The 21,003-nt window shown below is 37.8% G+C and overlaps 2 protein-coding genes across 4 annotated transcripts in view; both read left to right on the plus strand.

Annotated features, from left to right (window-relative positions):
• Positions 1-10,812, plus strand: part of EPS15 (epidermal growth factor receptor pathway substrate 15) — a 52,786-nt gene extending 41,974 nt beyond the window's left edge. For 2 of the 3 annotated variants that reach the window (XM_075155788.1, XM_075155789.1), the window contains 6 exons: positions 381-517; positions 2,140-2,209; positions 3,430-3,506; positions 4,022-4,184; positions 6,811-6,989; positions 8,891-10,812. In XM_075155788.1, the coding sequence (XP_075011889.1) occupies positions 381-517; positions 2,140-2,209; positions 3,430-3,506; positions 4,022-4,184; positions 6,811-6,989; positions 8,891-9,037 (773 nt within the window). In that variant the 3' untranslated portion in view covers positions 9,038-10,812. The remainder of the gene's footprint in view (positions 1-380; positions 518-2,139; positions 2,210-3,429; positions 3,507-4,021; positions 4,185-6,810; positions 6,990-8,890) is intronic. The other variant, XM_075155790.1, reaches the window with a different exon arrangement.
• Positions 10,813-15,518: 4,706 nt separating this feature from the next.
• Positions 15,519-21,003, plus strand: part of TTC39A (tetratricopeptide repeat domain 39A) — a 50,887-nt gene continuing 45,402 nt past the window's right edge. The window contains exon 1 of the mRNA XM_075155791.1: positions 15,519-15,711. Within this exon, the coding sequence (XP_075011892.1) occupies positions 15,671-15,711 (41 nt within the window). The 5' untranslated portion in view covers positions 15,519-15,670. The remainder of the gene's footprint in view (positions 15,712-21,003) is intronic.

The raw sequence follows: 21,003 nt of genomic DNA on the forward strand, positions 1-21,003 counted from the left end.
ACCAAGTGCCAAATAAGAAAACATCAGTATTGTTTGGGGAGTGAAGGAGAGCAGGGTAGGAGAGTTCTGAAAAACATCAAGTTTTGTAAAATGCTTCATTTTTAGGAGGGGTTGGTTAAAGAACCTATCTGCTCAGATGATTCTGGAACTGAACCACTGGCATAATCCAAAGTTTTCACGATGTGCAGAAAACGTTGACTTGTCTAATGTTTTGTATCACAGAAAACAAATTATTCACAGATTAATTTCATACTTCAGAGATCCTTGGTCTTAAATGTGTTACCTTCTTGCAGTATGAGAAAAGCAATATAATGTTTAGTTTTTAAGATATCAAGCTAAGTAAAGCTAGCAGAAATGTTAATGAGAGATTTACTTTTTAGATCCCTTTGGTGGTGATCCCTTCAAAGGCTCAGATCCTTTTGCAGCTGACTGTTTTTTCAAACAATCCTCCACTGATCCTTTTGTGACTGCTGGCACTGATCCATTTAGCACTGCAGACAACAGTAATAATATCACAGTAAGTTTGATAGCATACCTTTTACTTCCTTCTATATATGATTTGGACAAAATAACCTATTTTGTACGTTTGGACATGCCTTGAAATGCTGATATTCAGAAATCATATAGATAAAAGGGTACCTCTTACCCCATGGCTCTGTCTTGTCTTTTTTTGTGTCCTGTTTTCTAGAAATAGTCACAGATGAAATAGAAGTAAAAGTAAAAACATTTTTTAAACGTTTCATTGTGGAGGTTCATTGCTCCACAGATAAAGCCATTTGAGAATAATGAACTAAGCTCTATTGGTAGCTGGTGGAACTTACTAAACATTGGAAGAAACTCAAGATTAATCTCACCAAGTTATGTTGAGACACTTGATTTTTGCCTCCAAAGCTTATAGGATCGATAAGTATGTTCTGTATCTTGTCTGAAATCTGATGTGGTATGGGGTTTCCCCTCTGAAAAGTCAAGTTGTTCTGTAGGTGTATGTTGTTTGGGTTTTGTTGTGTTTTTTTTAAATAAGAGTCATTGAAGCCGTCTCATAATGTGGAGATTCTTACTGAATATACCTCTTTCAGGTGTACTTAGGTGTAACTTTTAGCTGCTGACATTATAACTGAGCTGTTATTGATTAGTCTTGAGCCTATAATAAAGTAGAGTTGGGCATGAGACCTTCTCTGATGTAGGGTAGAAGTTGATGAACATGAGGTAATATTTAGGGCTGATAGACAAATGCTTAATCTAAGAAGCTGAAATTCTTCATGTTGTAAGTTTGTCTCCTATCCTTTTGCCATCACCTTTCCTTCTCAGTGCTGCTTCTGTTCATGCCTCACTTCGAATTTTGTTTGTGTATAAAATATGTGTATACATATATAAAAATTAAAGATACATGTGGATTAGGATTAGGAAGCTAAGTGGCTGTAAAGTGTGCCTGAGGCAAACCCACAACAGCCAAGATAGGTGCAGTGGTTTCTCACTAGCAGTGGTGTTCTCATCTTTCCACATGGTGCGCACATTATGCAGATCTCAAGGTCATATTTCACACCACAGCCTACACCTCCAACCTTAAAAATTAGTCTTCTACAATCTTCAATACTTAATCAGCACACTGTACTTTGCCAAGACTTAATATTCCAATATAGCCAATTCTTTGTCTTATTTCAGTCTGATAGTAAGAGAAGTACAGAAGAGGAAAAAAAAAAATTTAAGAAGGGTCAGAGCTGTGGTGTGAGATTAGCAGTTGATTCTTGTGAGATCTGTATTTCTGAACTGAAGTTAAGTTATGCATTCACTCTAAATGCTTTACCACGCCTTTTGTGGTGTTGATATCTTATAGTGTTATCTTTGTGAAGATGGCTCTGGTTGTAGAAATCCGAGACCAAAATGAGCGTTAGATTTTGTGTAGTAGTTACCAAGTATGTTGCACATATTGTACCTTTTTTCCATCTTTTGAAAGTATTAATCGCTGTTCTGAGGAGGAGTTTCTGTTAACAGACTTGTTTACTGATGCTGATAAAAGCTACGTCCAAAATACTTTATCTTAAAACTTCTAAACCGAAATAAATTGTGATTGTATTCTTAGAATGAGAAATCTTTTAAGCTGAAAAACAAATTTCCCTTCAAAGGAATTTTTTATTTTAGACAGAGATATCGAAGAAGAATGACCCTTTTGCTCCTGGTGGAACAACTGTTACTACATCAAATGATCCAGGTAAAAGTAGATTAGACATATCAGCCTTCTTGGGTTTTATTTTTATTTACTTTTGCTTATTTTTGTTTCCAGTTTTTTAACTGAATTTGTGATGGAGCATTTTTGGGATTTCCTACATTTTCTGAATTTTCCTATGAAGTATGACACAAAGGGCAAGTTTGCAGAGGGGTATTTCTATAAAACAAAACTGTCTCATTACCTTTAGTGCATATCACTGAAGACTGATTCTACAAAAATGTTCCTCTGCCTTACCTAAAACTGGAGAAATATCCTCATCTAAGTGTTTGGACTATTTGAATGGTTTGTACTACTACCAATTAGGGTTGTTTTTAAAGATTTCATGTTACTTTCTAAGTAACATACAAGATAGCTTTGTACTACAAGAGGAGATGTAGGATAGAATAACTACTTCATCAAGAATTTTTACTGTTAAAAGTTTGCTCCTTTTGTTTTGCTATGACCCTCCCTCATTTGAGGGCTAAAGATGTTTTAGGGAGGACCCTAATCCGCTATTTTCCCAAGTTGCACTGACAAGTGGTAATCCAAAACATGAATCCACATGTGATTCCGTATTGTAAACCTGTTCAGTTTAATTGTAGGAAAAAAATGCCCTTTTCTGGAGGTGCAGAAGTGAGTATTGGTAAAGATGGTGCACTTCTTGCTTTACAGTAGAACAGCAGTTTTTACATATTTTGAGGCACATATGAATGAAAGGGTATTGTTGAATTAGATTGAGATAATATGAGGTTTAGATACTTTATTCCACAAGTGGACCTACAGTCAGAAGTGAGCTCTTGTTCATGTTCTTTTATATATACATATATATAAATATATATATGTGTCTATGTATGTATATTTATGGGTGTATGCACACAAAAAATACCTCTGTGTGTATACATACATACATGTATTTCAGCAGAACATCCAGTAGTATGGTTATTTGATACTTTCAATGGAACTTTTCCTACATTAAAAAAAGTTAACCAGAATACCAGTATTTCTTTTGAATTACTCCCTGTTCAGGAGAATTATTCTTCTTAATTGGTACTTGACAGGGTTTTTGTAAAAGCTACTTAATAACACCTCCTGAAATATTTCACTTGAATTAGTCTACGCTGCAAAATATGTAACAGTTGCTCTTTTGTTGTGGGATTTTTTTTCAGCCTCTTTCATATTTAACTTTCAATCTCATTCTGTTTGCTTGATTTGTGTGTATTTAGCTACAGACCCCTTTGCCTCTCTGTTTGGAAATGAATCCTTTGGAAGTGGCTTTGCTGACTTTAGCACGCTGTCAAAGGTAATATGAAGCTACTGCCACTCATAGAAAACGCATGAAACTCTGCAGTGACAAGACATAATTTACGCTCTCTACCAACTGTTTCGTTACAGTTTTGCCACAACTCAAAATTTATAATGGCTGACTTTCTTGAAAAAGAGGTCTTTATAATAAATTGTCCTGCAATTCCATTGTGAAGAATGCAATGTAATCCTTGTGGCTTTATAAGGATTTTCTGTATATTTGAAGTGATATTATGATTATTTTTTTAAAAGTCGCTGACTTTAAAAGTATTACTTTTGCATGTATAACTGCACTCAACTTTAGATTGCTGTACACACTAACCGTTCCTGATTTTTCTTTATTTTCAATCTCCTGGAGTATGTGGATGATATGTTTAAAAACAAACAAAAGTATTTTCTTTTTGTCTTAGTCCAAACTTTCAGTTCTAAATAAATACTGCATTATTGAAAGGAAGGGTAAGTATTAGTAGAATTGCACTGAAAATGTGTATGTTGCTCTTTTCTTTGTTGAAGGCCAACAATGAGGATCCCTTTAGCTCTTCCACATCAGGTTCTGTCAACAACGTTATCATAACTAAAAACTTATTTGAGGAACCACCAGCTAAAAATGAGGATGTTCCTCCTGCATTGCCCCCTAAAACAGGAACGCCCACAAGGCCCTGTCCACCACCACCTGGTAAGAGCTGATACTGAGATGTTGTTAACAATTAGCTTCTTCAATATTGGCAGTGGGACAATAATTATCAGGGGATGGTGAAGTGTCTGAATTTAGAATGAATGAGCAAGATGTGAGACAAGTCTGTTCCTGATCTGTCGGTGGTTTCCTCAGAGTTAAATTTTGCATGGAGTTTGGGATCATAGTTTGTTTTTTGAGGAGAGGAACAATTTAGAAAACAAGAAAAAATACAGTTGTTACACATATCTGCAAGAACATAGCATGGCTGCAAATTAAGTGGTTACTAATGTGATACATTGTGAATCTTGCATTAAATTATCCTTAAAGTGGGAATTCAGTGTGTTTTATCCATTGCAAAACCTCTGGTTTTAATGCAAAATTAATTAAATAGGGTTAAATGACTGTCTCAGGCTTTCAGATTAACTTTTTCCAGGTGGCCTTGCCAGAGGTCTGTAGTAGTAAACTTAACCAATGAAATAGTAATAAACCCGAGTTTCCCATGCTCTTTTCTGTTCAGTGAAGCTGAGTCCTCTGGTCTACCCCGTGACATAAAGCACGCTGCTTTCCAGAAAAGGCCACGATTATCAAAGATAACAACACTTTCTTGTGGTTGCAACAAGCCCATGTTACAACAGACTCCTCACTCTTGATTTTTTTGCATAGATTGGAAAATATATTACTAGTATTCCTTTTTAAGTTTCTGTCCTTCGTTTCATTTTCTTTAAAAACTGCTGCATCATTTTTTCACTATTAAACTATATGGATGAATCTTAAGGTGGTTTGGAAAACTGTGTAGCACGAAACTTAAATATCTATTCATCTTTTTCCTCAAAAGAAGGGGAACACAGTAAATGTAGGATTATTAATACTAAAGTTTAAGCTCAGCTGTTTAATTTCTAATGTTGATGTGAGATCTGGTTCATGCTCATGCCTTGCAAGTAATCAGTTTCATTGTAAATAACATTAAAACAGCTGACATGACAAGTACTGATAATTTGAATGTTTGACAGTGTCTCCTCTTATGGTGGTCCTTATTTAAAACAAAAAAAGGATTTCTGACTTCATTGTATGGGAGTGGCTATGACGTGGTGTACAGATCCTCTTTTAGAATGCAAGCTTCTAGTGGCGGAACAGCAGCATCCTTATCAATAGATGACTAGAAAAAAGTAGCCTGTTTTGATTTGCACATTTTTAAAATGATACTGTGGTTATCTTGATAACCATTCCCAATAAATTATTTTCCTAATGTAAATAAAAAATGGAGATACTTAAGTGTATTTGTTTTTAATTACTCTCTTGGGTTGATTCAAAACAAGGGAATGCTTTTTCAAGGAAATGCCCCAAAATGTTTCTCCTAATTCGTCACACTACTGGAAAGTGTGCAGGAGGGCTGTTTGCTTGCCTCTGGAATCCGTTGTCTTTCTAGATGCTGATAAGCACCCTCATTTTATCCCTCATTTTATAATTTTTTGGGCAGATTTGGAGATTGTATACTTCATATTTTTCTACTTATTAATCCTTCCCATGAGAAATAAAATTCCCTAGATGTCATTTGAAGCTGCTTCTCCCACATTATTCAAGAAATAGACATGCGTTGTTTGCCAGTAATAGAACATCATCAGTGAGTGAGAGCTATCATGGCAAGGTTATCTGCAAAGTGTCTAAATAAATCATATATTCCCAAGACGGTATTCTCCAAATCATTGCCAAATTAGAATCTCTTTTGGTCTCTGAAAGAATTTTTAGACTAACTTGCAACAATTGTATGCAAAATAATAAGCACTTGGTTCGATTCTGCAGTTTAAAATGGCAAGAGAAGCACGTTTTTAAAATGCGACCATTTTAAGTGTCGAACCACTTGCAGAACCTGCTAGTTGAATTAAAGAAACTGCAGTGAAACCTTTTCTGTAAGCAGTAACACATGGAGAGAATGGTGGGATGAAATGCAACTCAACTATTCTTGGAAGTATTTGGGTTAATGTTCTCAAAGGTGTTGAAAGCTGACTGGGGGTTAAGCTGTAAAAAAGAACAAGATAAGTGGGGGCTTGTGCCTGATTCTGTTACATCTGCAGCTGCTTAGGCAAGGATTAACAAAATAGTTAAGCCTGTGATTGCTTGTTATCATACTCCTTCATTCTGTTAGTTTAAAAACTACAGAAATTCCAGGTGTTAGCATAGAGAGAGGACATGGTGTTTTGAAGACTTACAAATATATTTCTGGTCTCTGAATGAAATTGTGTTAACCTGATCCAAACAAATAATAGAAGAGCCTTGCTGGAATGATCATGGACAGTTGATAAGCAAAAGAAAATACTGTGCTGATAGAATAGGGGCTCAAAACTGTTAGAAATTCCCTTCCCAAAATATTTAATTAGTACATAACTGTGTTCTCGAATCATTAACATACATGTGTTCCTTTTTGCCCGATTACTCTTTAAGAAACTATGGACCATACCCTCATTTTTTTGAATTGGCAACCCTTCCTCTGAAGTCATTGCAACTCCACTAGTTTACTAGAAGAGGTTGCATTCCAAGTAGCTTTTGAATCTGTTTTTTTTTTTTTTACTATTTTTGGCATGTTATTACCTGCTATCTTAAATTCATTTTAAATTCATTTTAATCTAAGGGAAAAGACCTATCAATCAAATAGACTCTTCAGATTCCTTTAAACCGAGCGATCCATTTCAGCCTTTCCCCACCCCAGACATTCCCAAAGAACAAGAAGCAGATCTATTCTGTGATCCATTTGCTCCCACCAGCATCAGTAAAGAGGCTGACCCCAACAATTTTGCAAACTTCAGTACTGTGAGTAAACACTTTTTACATTTGTTTCAGTATAATGACAGCTTTGAATTGTTCACACTGAAGTCTTCAGTCTAATTTAATATATTAAAACATATCCCATGTACAAAAGGGATATCGCTTCCAGTTAGAACAGTATTTACATTTAGTTTACAGCTGAGGCTGTCCTAAAACAAAATACTGCAAAATGTTGTAGTTAATGTTTAAATTGCATTGCTTTTATGAGTTTTCTCATGGAGGCCTTCTAGCTTTTAGAAAATAGGCCTTTTTAAATATCTGTGTTCTCGGGATTATCCATTTTATCAGAGCATGCAGCAGATTTAAATTATGTATCTATAACAAGCACTCTGTTAACTGTCCAATTAAAAATAAAACAAAAGGTGTGATTTTAATTTAGCTGTCACTGAACTGTTTGGTCATAATTTCAATGTACTGAAATATTGATAAACAGCCTCATAACAGTGTATGTTAATGAAATATAATTTGGTGAGTTTTGAATGGCTAGTAAATTCCAGACTTACGTACGATGAAGTAAAAGGTAGTAAGTGTCTCTTTATAACCAGAATCCATTTCATAGAAGTCGTGGTGTCCAAGCAGTAGCAGCAAATCTAAAGGTTTGTGCATGCCTATATATATTTTTTTAATTTTGAGCTTTTGCAAAGAGGAGTTTTGAAAAGCATCATGTCACTTTCAAGCTTGATACCTGTTAAATGCAATTTGCATTTACAGTATCTTGATCACACTGCTTTTTTATTTTCAGGCCTAATAAACTATGTGCTTGATTGAAGTAAACTGAGGATTGACAGGCTCTCAAAATTGACTTGCACTGGTTGATGTGTCTTGTGGCATGTTAATTTCTGAATTGCTGTTATTGATCGCTGTTATTAGTTAGAGGGACTAAGAAGCCAGTTTGGAGGAGAGAATGTGAAATGTGGAGGAGAAAGCAAAAATGTTCATTATTTTTATGAAGGAAAAAGTATTCTTTTCCAGCTGCAATTACTGTAAATGCTAAGTGAAGTATGGAGAAGACTCAAGCTTTTATACATTTATTTCCCAAAGCAGCAGCTTAAAGCAGAGACCAGCTGGAGTATGTTATGATAACCCTTTCAGACTTAACATTGGGACATTCATGAAGACATGGGCTTCACCTACCTCTTAGCTTTTCTGCATGCTGACTAGAAACAAACTTTAGCATAATCTTTTTTTATTTTATTTAAGATAATACGCTTAACTGTCTCTGATTTATAATCGTTGTACCCCAGAAACTTAGTTCACATTCTGCTCACATCAATATACATGGAAAGAATCTGTTCTTTTTCTTTTCCTCTTGTATCACATTGACTTTTCTCTGTATTACTATTAGGCTTCTAAGTGTACAGTTACCTTATTATTTTGCTGCTTCTTGGCAGAAGTATTTTTCATCTGCACAATTAAAAACAGTCATTCTACAGCTAATTTTTGCAGTCACTGTCACCTGGAAAAATCCCTAATGAAAGTAAGGTAAATCAGGATGTCCCACAATGCAGATAGGGGTGTGTTTTGCAAAATGTTCTCCCGATTTATTCAAATTTTTTCTTATATAGACTGTTTTTTTATCCAAAATAGTTTGAATTTAAATTATAGCACTTTTTGCTCAGTAACTTTTTTGAAACCTAATACTGAATTTTGAAACATGGCATATTTCATAAAAATACATCATTTGGATGGCTTCAATGCAGTTCTTAATAGTTAAACCTTAGACTAAGCTAATCTTAGTAGTGTATTAAAATTAAAAAGCAAGTAATATTTGAAGACTAGAATATATATAATATTTGTAAAACCGTAACTGTCCCTTAAACCAAGGACTTGGACAGTGTTAGTTATCGTATTATTAACCTGGTTTATTTTGTCTTTTAAAAATGCAGTATTCTACTGAGGAAGACATGATTGAATGGGCTAAGAGGGAAAGTGAGAGAGAAGAGAAAGAAAGATTGGCAAGACTAAAACAGCAAGAGCAAGAAGACTTGGAACTGGCTATTGCACTCAGTAAATCTGAAATATCAGAAGCATGAAGTTTAGAATAAGATTTTGTCTTATGTCAACTGTTTTGTCCCTTTTCCTGAATACCTAACCTATTTAAATGTTAATCAGAAAATACATATATACAAGAAACTATGAAAGGTTTTAAATTTCTGAAAGTGGTGTGAATGTTTCTGCTAAATCCAATCCTCTTGGTTATTGTTTTGAATAACTGTTAAGTTTAGCATTCAATTTCTCTCAAGTTTTCAGAAGAAGAAAGTACTTTTCCCAGCTGTAAGCAAATCAGTTTAAAATGCAGTTAGTGAGATTGTAGTTTGACTGTAATCTGTCAGCAGTTGGTAATTGAGCATGAAGTGAACATAGCAATTATTCTGTCATGGCTGACTGTCTCCCATCAAGCAGTTAGTCATTTGAAACCTTTTATCCTTCTAAAGAGATTTTAGTAATGCCAGAGTTGTGGAGTGCTTTATTTTATATGTATGCATATAGATTTTTCTCTTCATTGAAGATTCTACATTTGGATTTGAAATAACAATCTTCATGGAGTCTAAGTCAGAAAGAGCGTGTCTTTCTGAAACCTTTAATGCTTTTCTTGCATGGTCGTAGGTTTTAAGACAGACCTGTTATTTTGTTTTATAAAGCAATTGAGTTGAAGGTTCATGTGCATTTGCTGTTGGCCAAGATGACTGTCAAATTATGAGACCCCACTGCTATTTGAGCCACTTTTGCCTGTGAAATATGCAGCTGAACTGGCAAGTTAATAAGTTCAATTTGAAATAGGATTGAGAATAGAAAGAAAAAACAGGTAGTCTGATTTTTATTATTTTTAACCACAGTTGTTTTCTGTATATGTAATTTATTGAATGCCAACTGATAGTTGCACCTTAAACTGAATGATTTCTTTATGGTCACTGAGTCAGAGTAGGATTGATAGAATGTTAATGAGAATAACTTAATGAAAATAACTTATTATTCATTTTGAAAGAAGTCTCTTCTGGAGAATCAGTTTCATTAAAATGATTCTAAAAAGAATAATCTTTTGCCCTATCTAAGAAAAATGGATGGCAGCAGCATAAACATCAAGAGATTGATTGTGTTTTTTTTTTTTTTCCTTGCACTTTTAACCTGTGGTATTTCTGTTGAGGAAACTGAAGTGTTTCAACACATAGCACTGGGGGGGAAAGGGAGAGAACTCAGCCATGCTTCAGTATATTTAAGCTCTTCCCATTACCTATCAATGCTGCTGTTGCACGATTTTGAGGGTAGTTTTCAATTTTTCAGGAAAAAATGGGTAACCTGACCGGGATGGCTTTTCTTTTGCACTGGGAAATGAGCATTTAACCACCTGCTCAAAAAAAGTAACTTAAAATTTTGCAAGTATTAAATAGTTATAACTTACCTATACATTTTTGTAATGAGTGTACACTAATCTTGCAAATCATATGCTTAACTGGATTACATAGTTTCTTATCTTTTGTTAAAATGTATACTCAGTGGACCAACACAATATTATATGTATATATTATATATATATTCCTGCTTTCCTTTACGGAATTTAAAGTTCTGAGTCATTTGATGTTACATTTCATGTTACTGACTCTGACTGTAGTACTTTTACTCAGACTACCAACAAACCACTGCTGTGAGCTAAATGGCATTACTTTATGAAGTTTTAACTGTTTGGTTTTTTTTTAAAAAAAAAAAACTCTTGTTCAGGTGGGATTAGCCTCTATTTATAGACTTCCCTTTTGTTTAAAAATTCTAACATTAGCCTGTAATTATGAAGAAATAAAGTTTAAGTACATAAGTGTGAACTGTTTGCCTATTTTTTCAAAAGGGTACTGTGAGCTGTAAAGCAACATGTAAATGTAATGCAAACAATATAAAGTGTTCCGACTGTAGTCTGATGGAAGCGGGTTAATTTTCAGAGAAAAAAGTTGCCTGAATCCTGAGGTTAGCTGAAGTGCATCCTAATCCCAGCTGTCACTTGCTTCATTAGGAGTTGTGGCAGCTTCAAAGAAAACTTGAGCTACTCTTGTTCAAGGATTTTTGCCTGCACAAGGGTTGCAGAGCCCAAATGTTTAGATACTTAAGATTTATCTGTGAAAATATGTAAGCATCTTCTACTGGCTGCTGTCAACACAGAGGGCTTCAGAGATCTTTAGTTTGACCCAGCATATATGATTCTTCTAAATATGTCTGTCAGCATAATGTTTCCTTTATGTCAAGGCATAGCCTGCTGGGTCAGAGGTTTAGGAGTTCCAGCAACCATTTACATGTGTGTTTGATCCTTTTGTTACAGTAGTGCTAGGTTTTAACATACTCATCTAAGTGGATCCAAATATCTTTGCCTATTTTCTTTTAAGGAGATGACAGTTGGATTAGGCAATGTAATATCTTCATGAATTTTATCAGGTTCACACACGTTCTTGAGGCTATTTGAAACCTTCTGCAGGCTGTCCATTTTTTTCCTTTTAAGTCCCCTGTCAAGTTTCCATCTTGGGTGTGTACTTTTCCTCTGATTGTGCTGCTTTCAACCCTCTCCCCCCTCCAAATTGTGTGCAGGCCATTTAACTCTTTATCATGAAACTGAAAATGGTTGCTAATCATCTTGAATAATTTGATATTCTCTTTTCATTGTCTTTCTCTAACTTCCTATACTATGAAGTTCTAACTATTACGTAAAAGTTTCTATTGCATTCACAGAATACCATTGCACTCGTAATATTGAAGAGACTATCTAATTGGTCTAGCAGAGAATTGACCACTTGACTGTTACCTTTCCAATGCAAGCAACTCAACTAGAAACTGTATTGGAAGAATGTACTGGGGATTAATGTTAAGTCTCTTATATCACTGAAGTATTGACAAGGAATAAAATGGCAATAAAGGTGCTTAATGAAGGAACTGACATACCGGGTTGGCATTCTTTAGAAAGCTGTCTGCTTCAGCACAGTGGACTTTAAACCAGGAGACTTGATGTGACAGAGAATACTAACCCTTCTGCTTAATACTTAAAAGGTGTTGTGTTAGACCTCAGCATTGGACTTACTGGTTTCTTTGGTTCATGTGGACTTCCTTGCCATCCTTTGCCACCTGATAATAGAGTACATGTTTAATTCATAAGAGTAAAATCGGAAAAGTAATGTATCTGTTCAAAACATTGGCAACAAAAGTCCCATGTCTTTATGGAATTCTGTATCATGTCAGTGAATGCGCTTGAATTTAATTCCATTGTTAATTAGAGTGAACATGAAGGTTGGCTTTCAGATGCATCCATTTTTTATCGTAAGAAGGAAGAGGATTTGTTTGCCTTGTGCAATTATAAAACACAAGACAATGTCAAATTAAAAGCAGATAGTCAACAGTTCATACTGGAAGTAGACAGTAATTTTCCCAAATTGAAGATCTATCTTGATACAGGTTTGAAACTTACCCTTCTGGTAGGTAGAGTGGAGCTTTAGTTACCTGTATGAGTGTTACTGAAGTCCTGAACTCTCTGCAGAGTTGTGTTTCCAGGGAGCTCTGAGGCTAAAATGAAGAAAGCTGCTGTCTGCACCTGTTGCAGAACTGTAACTCGGTACCCATGCAGGGAGGGAAGACAGCATAATGTTAAGGAATTTCTTACATGGAGCAAAGTCAGGGAGGGGGGAAAAAGAAAGTACAAATATTTTCCTCCTGTGCTTATAGACTGATAGATGAGTATGAGAATCCCTTGTGGGTTTTTGTGGGAAGCTTCACAGTAAATTTTGGCCTGTGTCTGTTACCTAGAAAAGATGGGAAGGAACTTTTAATTTGTCAGGTGACAAGCCATCAAGTCTAGGTCAGCAATATCCTGAAACAGAAGTCGTTTTCATCCACAATCTCTTTAAGGAAACATGAATAACAAAAAATACATAAATAATACCAGCTGCATTGCCATTCCTTGCTCAGAATACTTAAAATTCCTGTTTTGCTAAAATTGAGAGATCTAGAGCTGCTAGGACCTTAAATTTTAAACTGAAAACAAAAAGCATTAGTTTTTAAAACAGGTGATCAGGTAGCTAGCTGATAGAAGGGAAAAATGCTGCATTGTTTGGATGTGTATTCAAGAGGTCAGGATGTTGTTTCTAGTTATCTCTTGCTGATTTATTAAATGATTTTGGACAAACCACTTCTTAATGCTAATCTGCTAAGTGACAATGGGTCTGACAGCATATTACGTAACTGCTATAATTTAGAAAGACAATCTTGTGCTGAGTAAAAATTTTATCCCATTTTACTTGCGTGTATCCTATAGGTAGGAGAGATGTTATAAGGTGTTTTCTCTGTTAGTGTGAGCAGCCAGCTGCACTCCAGGACTATAGAAATAACTGGAAATAGATTAAGAATTTGACAGAAGTGCTGCTTTGAACAAGGTATTTGCTTGAGGATTTAGTTTGCTGATAATACAGGGTGAAATTCTTACCTTTGACTTCAGAGGTCTGTCCCAGCTGGCATTTGCCAGCAAGAGATCCTTGTAACGCTGTCTGCAAACTGTCAGCTTTCTTGGGTTTGTATCCGACAGTGCCCAAGTCAATAAAAGGATTCATCCTGATCCACTTACTCAGACCTATTTTCCTGTCTGGACAGATTCAATATTTATTCTGTTGAGACTATATAGCATTAAACTTCTTATATTCAAAGCCAAAAGGTCTTCGGGATTGTTTTCCACAGAATGCAGTCTCTCTTGAGGTGTTACATGAACAGGTGTGGTCACTTACACAGAAAAAACTAATTTTGAAAGGCTCAATGGATTTTTAGGTAAAATCCTTCTTGTAGAATTTTTTTTTTAATACATATCTGAAGCTCTATTAATAATACCTCCTTATTCTTAAATGCTCTTCTGTAATCTAGAACTTCAAGTTCTAAACAGTTCTGAGGAGTTTGGAGTATGAATCCCATTTTGGGCCCACATCCAGTAATAACACTTACTGAATAAATAACTCAGTTGAGGTTCAAACCAGTGACCCAGAATCCTGAAAACTGTACGTAAAAGTACTACTTGAATGTTAGAGTTGTAGATTTAAATTCTCTAATTTTATTTAATTTATTTTACTGTCACAAAGCACAACTGTTCTGTTCATGAATGTACAATAATACGCTCAGGAGAATAACTAATTCAAACTGCAGTTAAGCTAATGATGCAAATTTGTCATTCTGTTTTTTAGCTTCTTCAACTTTGTCCCTACAATGTAAAATTCCTAAAAGTTGTAAAAAGCAATGTAGAGTATATTCTGGGGTGGTTATTAATAAAGATGTTCTTTAGGTTAAATGTGACTGGCTATTGAAAATGGGTTGTATCTAAAGTGCAGAACTACATGGGAAGTCTCGCTTCATTACAAAAGCTGTGAGCTGGAATGTACAAGCTTCACAATTTAAGAAACTAAATGTACGTAATAGGTATTTTATGCTGAGAAATGTGGTTTTGCATCTGTACCAAAATAGCTCTGTGTAGGTGCTTGTCACCACTCCTGACAACATCCCTCATTGATCTGAAATGTTTGATTTAGTTAAGACAATAATGAATTTTTGCCTATTGTCAGACTAAAGAATCATGCTCAAATGGATCAAATGTGCTCTCTTCAGTTGTCTTAGCTTCCCTCTCAAAACAGCTGCACCCCGTGCACTGGAGCGTGAGGCAGGCCTGCTGCCTACCTCCTGTTCTACACATCGTGAACCACATTGTCACTGTTCAGCTAATAAATTCTTTCTTTTTTTAACCTTATACGCCCACTGTTCCCATTAATGTGCCCATTGTTTCTTTATGTCAACCAAGTCCTGTTTGTCCTGCCGCTCCCTCTGCCATGTATACCTTTGCCTTCTTTCCCCCTGTTGATTTCCTCCCACAAACACCTTTCTTTTGTTAATCTTGTAACTCTTATCCCTGTAACCCTGAAGCTGCATGACTGGTATGATCAATATTGCATATCTATTAGTAATTTCAATGGGTTTAGCTTTTTTTGACTCTGTACTTTAAATTATTTTAAATAATTTGTTCGTAAACTGATAAATTTGAAATGCAAGCACTGTTGGGTGTTACTCCCTTTTGTACAATTAACTGACCATTGTGTTTTGGGGTAGAGGGCTCCACCCAGGCAAACACTTTCTTGGGAGCAGACTCTTACAATGTGTAGGCTAATTTAAAACTTGGCTAAATATGAATTCTATTTTCCTCCTGTTCTTTCTCAGGAATTAATGGCTGTAATTCCAGCACATTCTCGGGGCCCGCCTGGGCTCACCGCAGGCCTCCCTCCCCTTCAGGTTGGCAGCTGGCTGAAGCCCTTCACCCCACACAGCAAAGGCCCCGCGCTCTGCACTAGTCCCGAGTGACACGTCCGGCTATCGCTGTGCCCAAATACTGCGTTACTACCGGAACCCCGGGGAGGAGCCGGGGGCCGGGGCAGGCCCCCCCCGGCCGGCGGAGGGGCGGGCGCTGCCGCAGCCGCTCACCTGCGGGGGCGGCCCCTCCGCCCGGGCCCGGCCCTGCCCGAACATGCGCCGAGGCTCGCCGCTGCTGCCGCTTCACACCATGCGAGGTGGCTGCGGCTGCCGCCCGCGCCGGGGAACAGCAGCACCGCCAGCCCTCGGCTCCGGCCTCCCTTCCCGCAGCTCCTGGAGCCGGGGACGCCCTTCGCGACGCCTCCATGGACTCCCGCGCGGCCAACAGCGGGAGCGGCGACGCCCGGTACGGGGCTGAGGCGGGGCGGGGGGGCCGCGGCCGTTACCTCAGGCCGCGAGGGGCAGCGGGGGTCTCTCCCGCCACAGCCAGCGCCTGCAGCCTCCGGCGGGGCGGCTGGGGTGTCACACCCCCGGGAGCAGCACTGCCTCCCCCGAGGCTTTGGGAATGCTCCGTCCCGGGTGAGAAGAGGGGGCCGCGGCGGCGGGAACACCCATCCCGCTGCCAGCCGAAGGTCTGGTCGCAGGAGGCGCCGGTGCCCCGGCGGAGAGGGGTGAGGGCGGCTCGTTTCCCGCACGAGCAGCCCGCCTTGGTCTGAAGCCTGTAAATCGAGTTCGGTACCTGTCTAAATTACTCCCGACTGGCTGCGGGCAGGCGGCGCCTTTGCAGCCTCGTCTCCTCGCTGTGGTCTTGGGGCCCGTCCTGCCCCGCGGCGGGCCGGGGCCGCCGGGCGGGTGCTGCCCGGGCGCAGCCCAAAGTGGGACCGGGGCCGCCCTTCGGTCCGCCTTTGCCGCCGAGCTGCACACAACGTTGGGCGAACGACTCTGTCCGTCTCTGCGTCCGCTTACCGACCCGAGCGCGGCGACCGAAGGGGCAGAAACTGTTTTTTTGCACTTTCAGGGGCTTTTTTTTTTTTTTTTTTTTTTTGCTTGGACAAAAGTATTAGGTTAAGCTAATTACATACCTGTGCTGGAGTCCTTCGGTAGTTCCATGCAAATTAACTTTGGTCTTGGAAGTGTTGTTTACGAGTGGTGTCATGTCTGTGAAGTCTGGGAGAGCGTGGAAGACCAAGTCCTCTTCCTTGAGCTCCTGTTTGCACAGCTTGCAGCACACCTTGACGGTGAAACGTTGACGTTAATTAGTCTGTAACTCAGTGCCTTCTTGCCCACCCTTATGAACAAGCTGCAGGTGGATAACTTTCCTTTCTCCTTTCCACGTGTGTACTTCCACTGCCCCTAAAATACATAAACTTTCATTGTGTGCATGTGAGGGAGTTGTTTCTTGAAAAGCTGAATCAGTGTGCAAATAACATTCCTCCCCGGTGATGACAGCATGTTAAATTTTAGACATGGCTGTGTTAAAGGCCTGCTTGTGAATTCCCTATTTGACATAAGACACTTGAAATTATCTGCTTTATAATCTATGCAGGAGTAGAAACTTTTAAGAGCGCAGTTGTTTGAGAGGTCGGCAAACAGTTTCTCTGCTGAGAAGAGTGGTGAAGGTCCATTCATGGCTCTTCATGAAGTGTGGGAAGTGGTGTTTTGCTCTGTCTTTGCCTGCATGCTTTCCCTATATCTTAAGGTTGAAAACAGCAAACATCAGCCCAAGACTTGAATTCGTCTGCAGAAACCATAATGGAAAACGTTTCCTGGATTTTAGATTATATAAGGTACACAACAGTGCTCATTTTTTTGTGCCGTCTATATTAGAGTTATTACAGAGCGTGGAGGAAGGTGATCTAGTGGCACTTAAAACGGCAAAGTCCTGTAGGATTAAAAAATTCAGAGTCTGTTAGCCCTGCTGATGATCCAGAATGACACGTGTTAGTATTTGTAATAGCCTTATACAATTTTGTTGCCGTGGTCTCTCTTGATAAGTCTTTAATGGACCAGTAAATTTTTTTTTTTTTTAATTTTTTTTTTTCTTTTACTCTCTAGGGTGGGAAGGTGACATATGTTTGCAATAATGATTTCAAATGACATCATTAAATGAGTTCCAGGTCCTGTGTTTGCATTGACAATAGTAGCAACAAAGGCTGAGAGATTGCGATTGTGACTGCATTGTACTTCAGCAAGTTTTGAACATACAGAAGAATGTTTGCAAAAATGTTCAGAAGCAGGAAGGAGTTTGCCAAATTTTGCTAGACTGGGCAGGTTGTCCCAAAAGTCAGACTGTGTTACTGAAGCTGCTGGAGAACTTGGTGCTGGGTCCTCATCGCCTTTCTGTAGCTCCATCTGCTGGAACCAGCTGTCACCTTCCAGTGTGACATTGCACCGGGATATAAAGTACTGCAGATGTTTCGGTTACTGTACTACAAAACGTTGAAAACATATATATCAGGATTTTTGCTAATTTTTTGAAAAAATATTACTATTTCCCTATTTGTAGTTCACATTTTACTTAAAATGCTCCTTTAAAACCCTGATGAAGCTCCTAGACAATGTTTTTGCAGGGCTGAGCTTGTGGTTTCTTAGGTTTCAGGGATATTTTGGGAATAGATTGACGTTATTAGCTCATAGTTGGAGAATACGATGGTCTGGTGGACTGGTTGGAACTAAAAACTAAATGCCAGATTTTTTGAGTAGGGGTGATGGAAAATTACCTCCTATTTTGCAGATTTCAGCTTTTGTCTTCTCTTTGATAATAAAACTTTAAGTCGTCTTTTGTGGAAAGAACAACTATCAAGAAGAGAGTCTGAATGTCAGGATGGTCATTCCGATATACTTGACTTAATGGCTTGAATCTCGAATGCAAATCAAAGAGAATGCAATACTGAACTTGCATGTAATTTTATCTTTCTTTCTCTTTGGCTCTAACTAAAATTGTCATCCTGAGCTGATGAAATCTTCTCACTACGTCTGCATGAAAGTTTTTAATTTTGACCAATCCGTGTTTCCTGTCAGAAAGGGGAAAAAATGCCAGAAAGATCCCAGACTGCTCTGATTCGGAGTTCAAAATCAGCCTTGCTTTTTTTTTGTTTTTTTATCCTCAAGTAGCTTGCTTAGTTGGTTTTGCACTCTGAAATGGAGAGAATAATAACTGTCTGCTGCTTGAAGCTGTTGTGCCTAAGAATAACTCTTCAAAATGGCTTTAGAAATACCGAGTGCCCAGAAAACTTGCTACTAGTACTTTTTTTCTGTTCTTGAGTATTGATTCAATAGGCAGGTTCAAGAGAGTTATAAAGGCGTATTGAAGTGCCATGCTTGAGTTTTTATTTAATTGGAGAGAAAGTGTCATTGTTATTGGTCAAGGTTCTGTGAAGTAAGCTTTGCAGATGACTTCTGAAATATAAAGTCAGTTTGTTGGAAGCTCTGAGGGAAACATAATCTGAAATATCATGTAAAGCAATGAATAAAGACAAAGCAACAATCCTCTATTTGTTAAAGTATTTTGTGTCATTCCTTTTTTTTTTATGAGAGCCTAAAGTACTGTTCAGCAATGGAATTGAAACAAGAGCATGATTTTTTTTTTCTTTTAAGTTACAATAAAACATATTACAGGGTAATTTACTTTGAAAATGCTTTGCATCGATTTAATGGAAAAAAACCCCAAACCAAACAAAACCAAAAACCAAACCAAGAAACATTTCAGCTCAGATTAAGTACTGCAGGAAAATGCCTTTTGGGCCAAAATGTGTATTTCATCCCTTCCACGTTCGTCACCACACTGAAGTTTGAAAGAAGTGAAGTGTAAGTCAACGCAAAAAAGTAGAAACCAGACTTTACAAAACGCTGAAGTAAGATGCGTAGGTAACTACTTTGTAATCTACCGATCAGTCTTTATTATTGCTAGGTAATGGAGAATCCAACCAGAAGGGAAAATTGCATAACATCCCTCCCTAAATTCCCACTGAATCTTATTTCAGAAATAATACAGACCTCTACCTTGATCTTGCAGTCCTTACAAAAAAAAATCTCACAGATTTTGTCTGGCTTCTTACCGTAAATGTGGCAGACGTGAGCTTGCATTTTGCTTAATGCTTTTTTTGTTAGTTTGCTGGGTACCTAAACGCACTCATTGTTGCAAGACAGTGGTCTAATGTAGCTCTTGTTGATTTCTCATTAGTTTTAGTATGAACAGGATTAGACCTCGAAAAATGGAGAGTAACTATGAGAAGTGTAGGTTGACCAGAGGCAGTAAAACTGTGAGAAGTTAGAGGACTTTGAGAAAAGAGCAAATAAGTATTGTAAGGTTGTCTAAAGACCTTAAGACTCTTAAAAAACAAAAAGGCATAATATGAATCACATCTGTCTTTCAAAGTGACAAAGATTGTAGAGCATTTGAATTGAAAAAGAAGAGCTCTTAAAACTTGCTAAGCATCAATATAGACTGATTTATGATGAAAATTTACTCTTAATTGCAGCGTTCCTGTAAATTTCTTTAATGCTGGATATATTTGTTTTCTTTTAATTTTGACCCTGTGTGAGCTAATTTTTTCTGTATACATTCCAATAGGTTATTGCAGTTCCAGGATGCTTGGGTTGATAATCTATAATTTGCCAGACTGTATTGTGTATATATTTTTTTTTTTTTCATTCTCTTTGATGCAAGCAGTTCTACTAACTGGAAATAATCACCCACAGTGGTGCATTTAGCCCTCTGTGAGCAGTCATGGCAGTACAACACGGAAAGGGAACTGCAAAAATGCCAGCAATACTTTTTATTTGTCTGAACAAACCTATCTAAATGAATTTATTGCATTGTTTGCCCGTTTGTGTTTCTCATCAAATACAGGATGAGGACTGTGAGTGTAATGCAACCTAGATCCTGCTTGGTGCAAGTTAAAAGGCGGTGGAACCAAGGGCAGAACACAAGTCTACCGATTCCCTGGACTTTGTTCTGCTCGCTTGACTGCTTTGCCACATCTCTCTGTTTTGTGAGCCTTCACTGAAACAGAAGGGCCGAAAGCTTGAATATCTTTGTAACAAAAGACCTTTGACATTGCTGAGGCATCAACAACTCCATGGTTTGAGAGCTGAGTTAACGTCAAAAATAAACTGCGTCATACTCCATGTACAACTTGAAATACTGACTAAGATCTCCTGAATTCCAGAATTGCATCACTGTTGTGTCTCTATGTACAATATTTGGAGAACATGAATATTGAAACCTTTCCAATTGCTTTGTTGTTAGAAGTAATGGCATTTCTGCAGCACTGAGGAGTCTTAGTCACAGGCCAGAAGCGTGTTCAAGAACACAAAAAGATAAATGCTGAGGTATTACTAGCTTGGCACATAGAACAGGAAAGGATACAGTAGAATTAATTTTCTTGCATTAACTTATTTGCTTTCGAATTACAAAGAAATTTCTGTATTGTCTGAAAACTGAATAGTAACAAATTATTGTGAGAACTGCTTACTGGTTCTCCTTTTCATGGTAATGAGAGCTGTTCATCTGAGATTATTTCTGATCTCATGTGGTTTTGGAAATGTTTGCAAAAGAGGAAAATAATTCTTCCCAAGTGACGTGCTTTTCGTTTTCTTTGAAGGTAGAGATTTTTTCAGTCTCAGGCTCAGAACATTTGTAACGCGGTGTTGCTCAAAGCAGTCATCTATTTACCAAAGTAGTAGTCATCCATTT

The sequence above is a fragment of the Calonectris borealis genome, chromosome 8, assembly GCF_964195595.1.
Source record: "Calonectris borealis chromosome 8, bCalBor7.hap1.2, whole genome shotgun sequence".
Taxonomy (NCBI): Eukaryota; Metazoa; Chordata; class Aves; order Procellariiformes; family Procellariidae; genus Calonectris; species Calonectris borealis.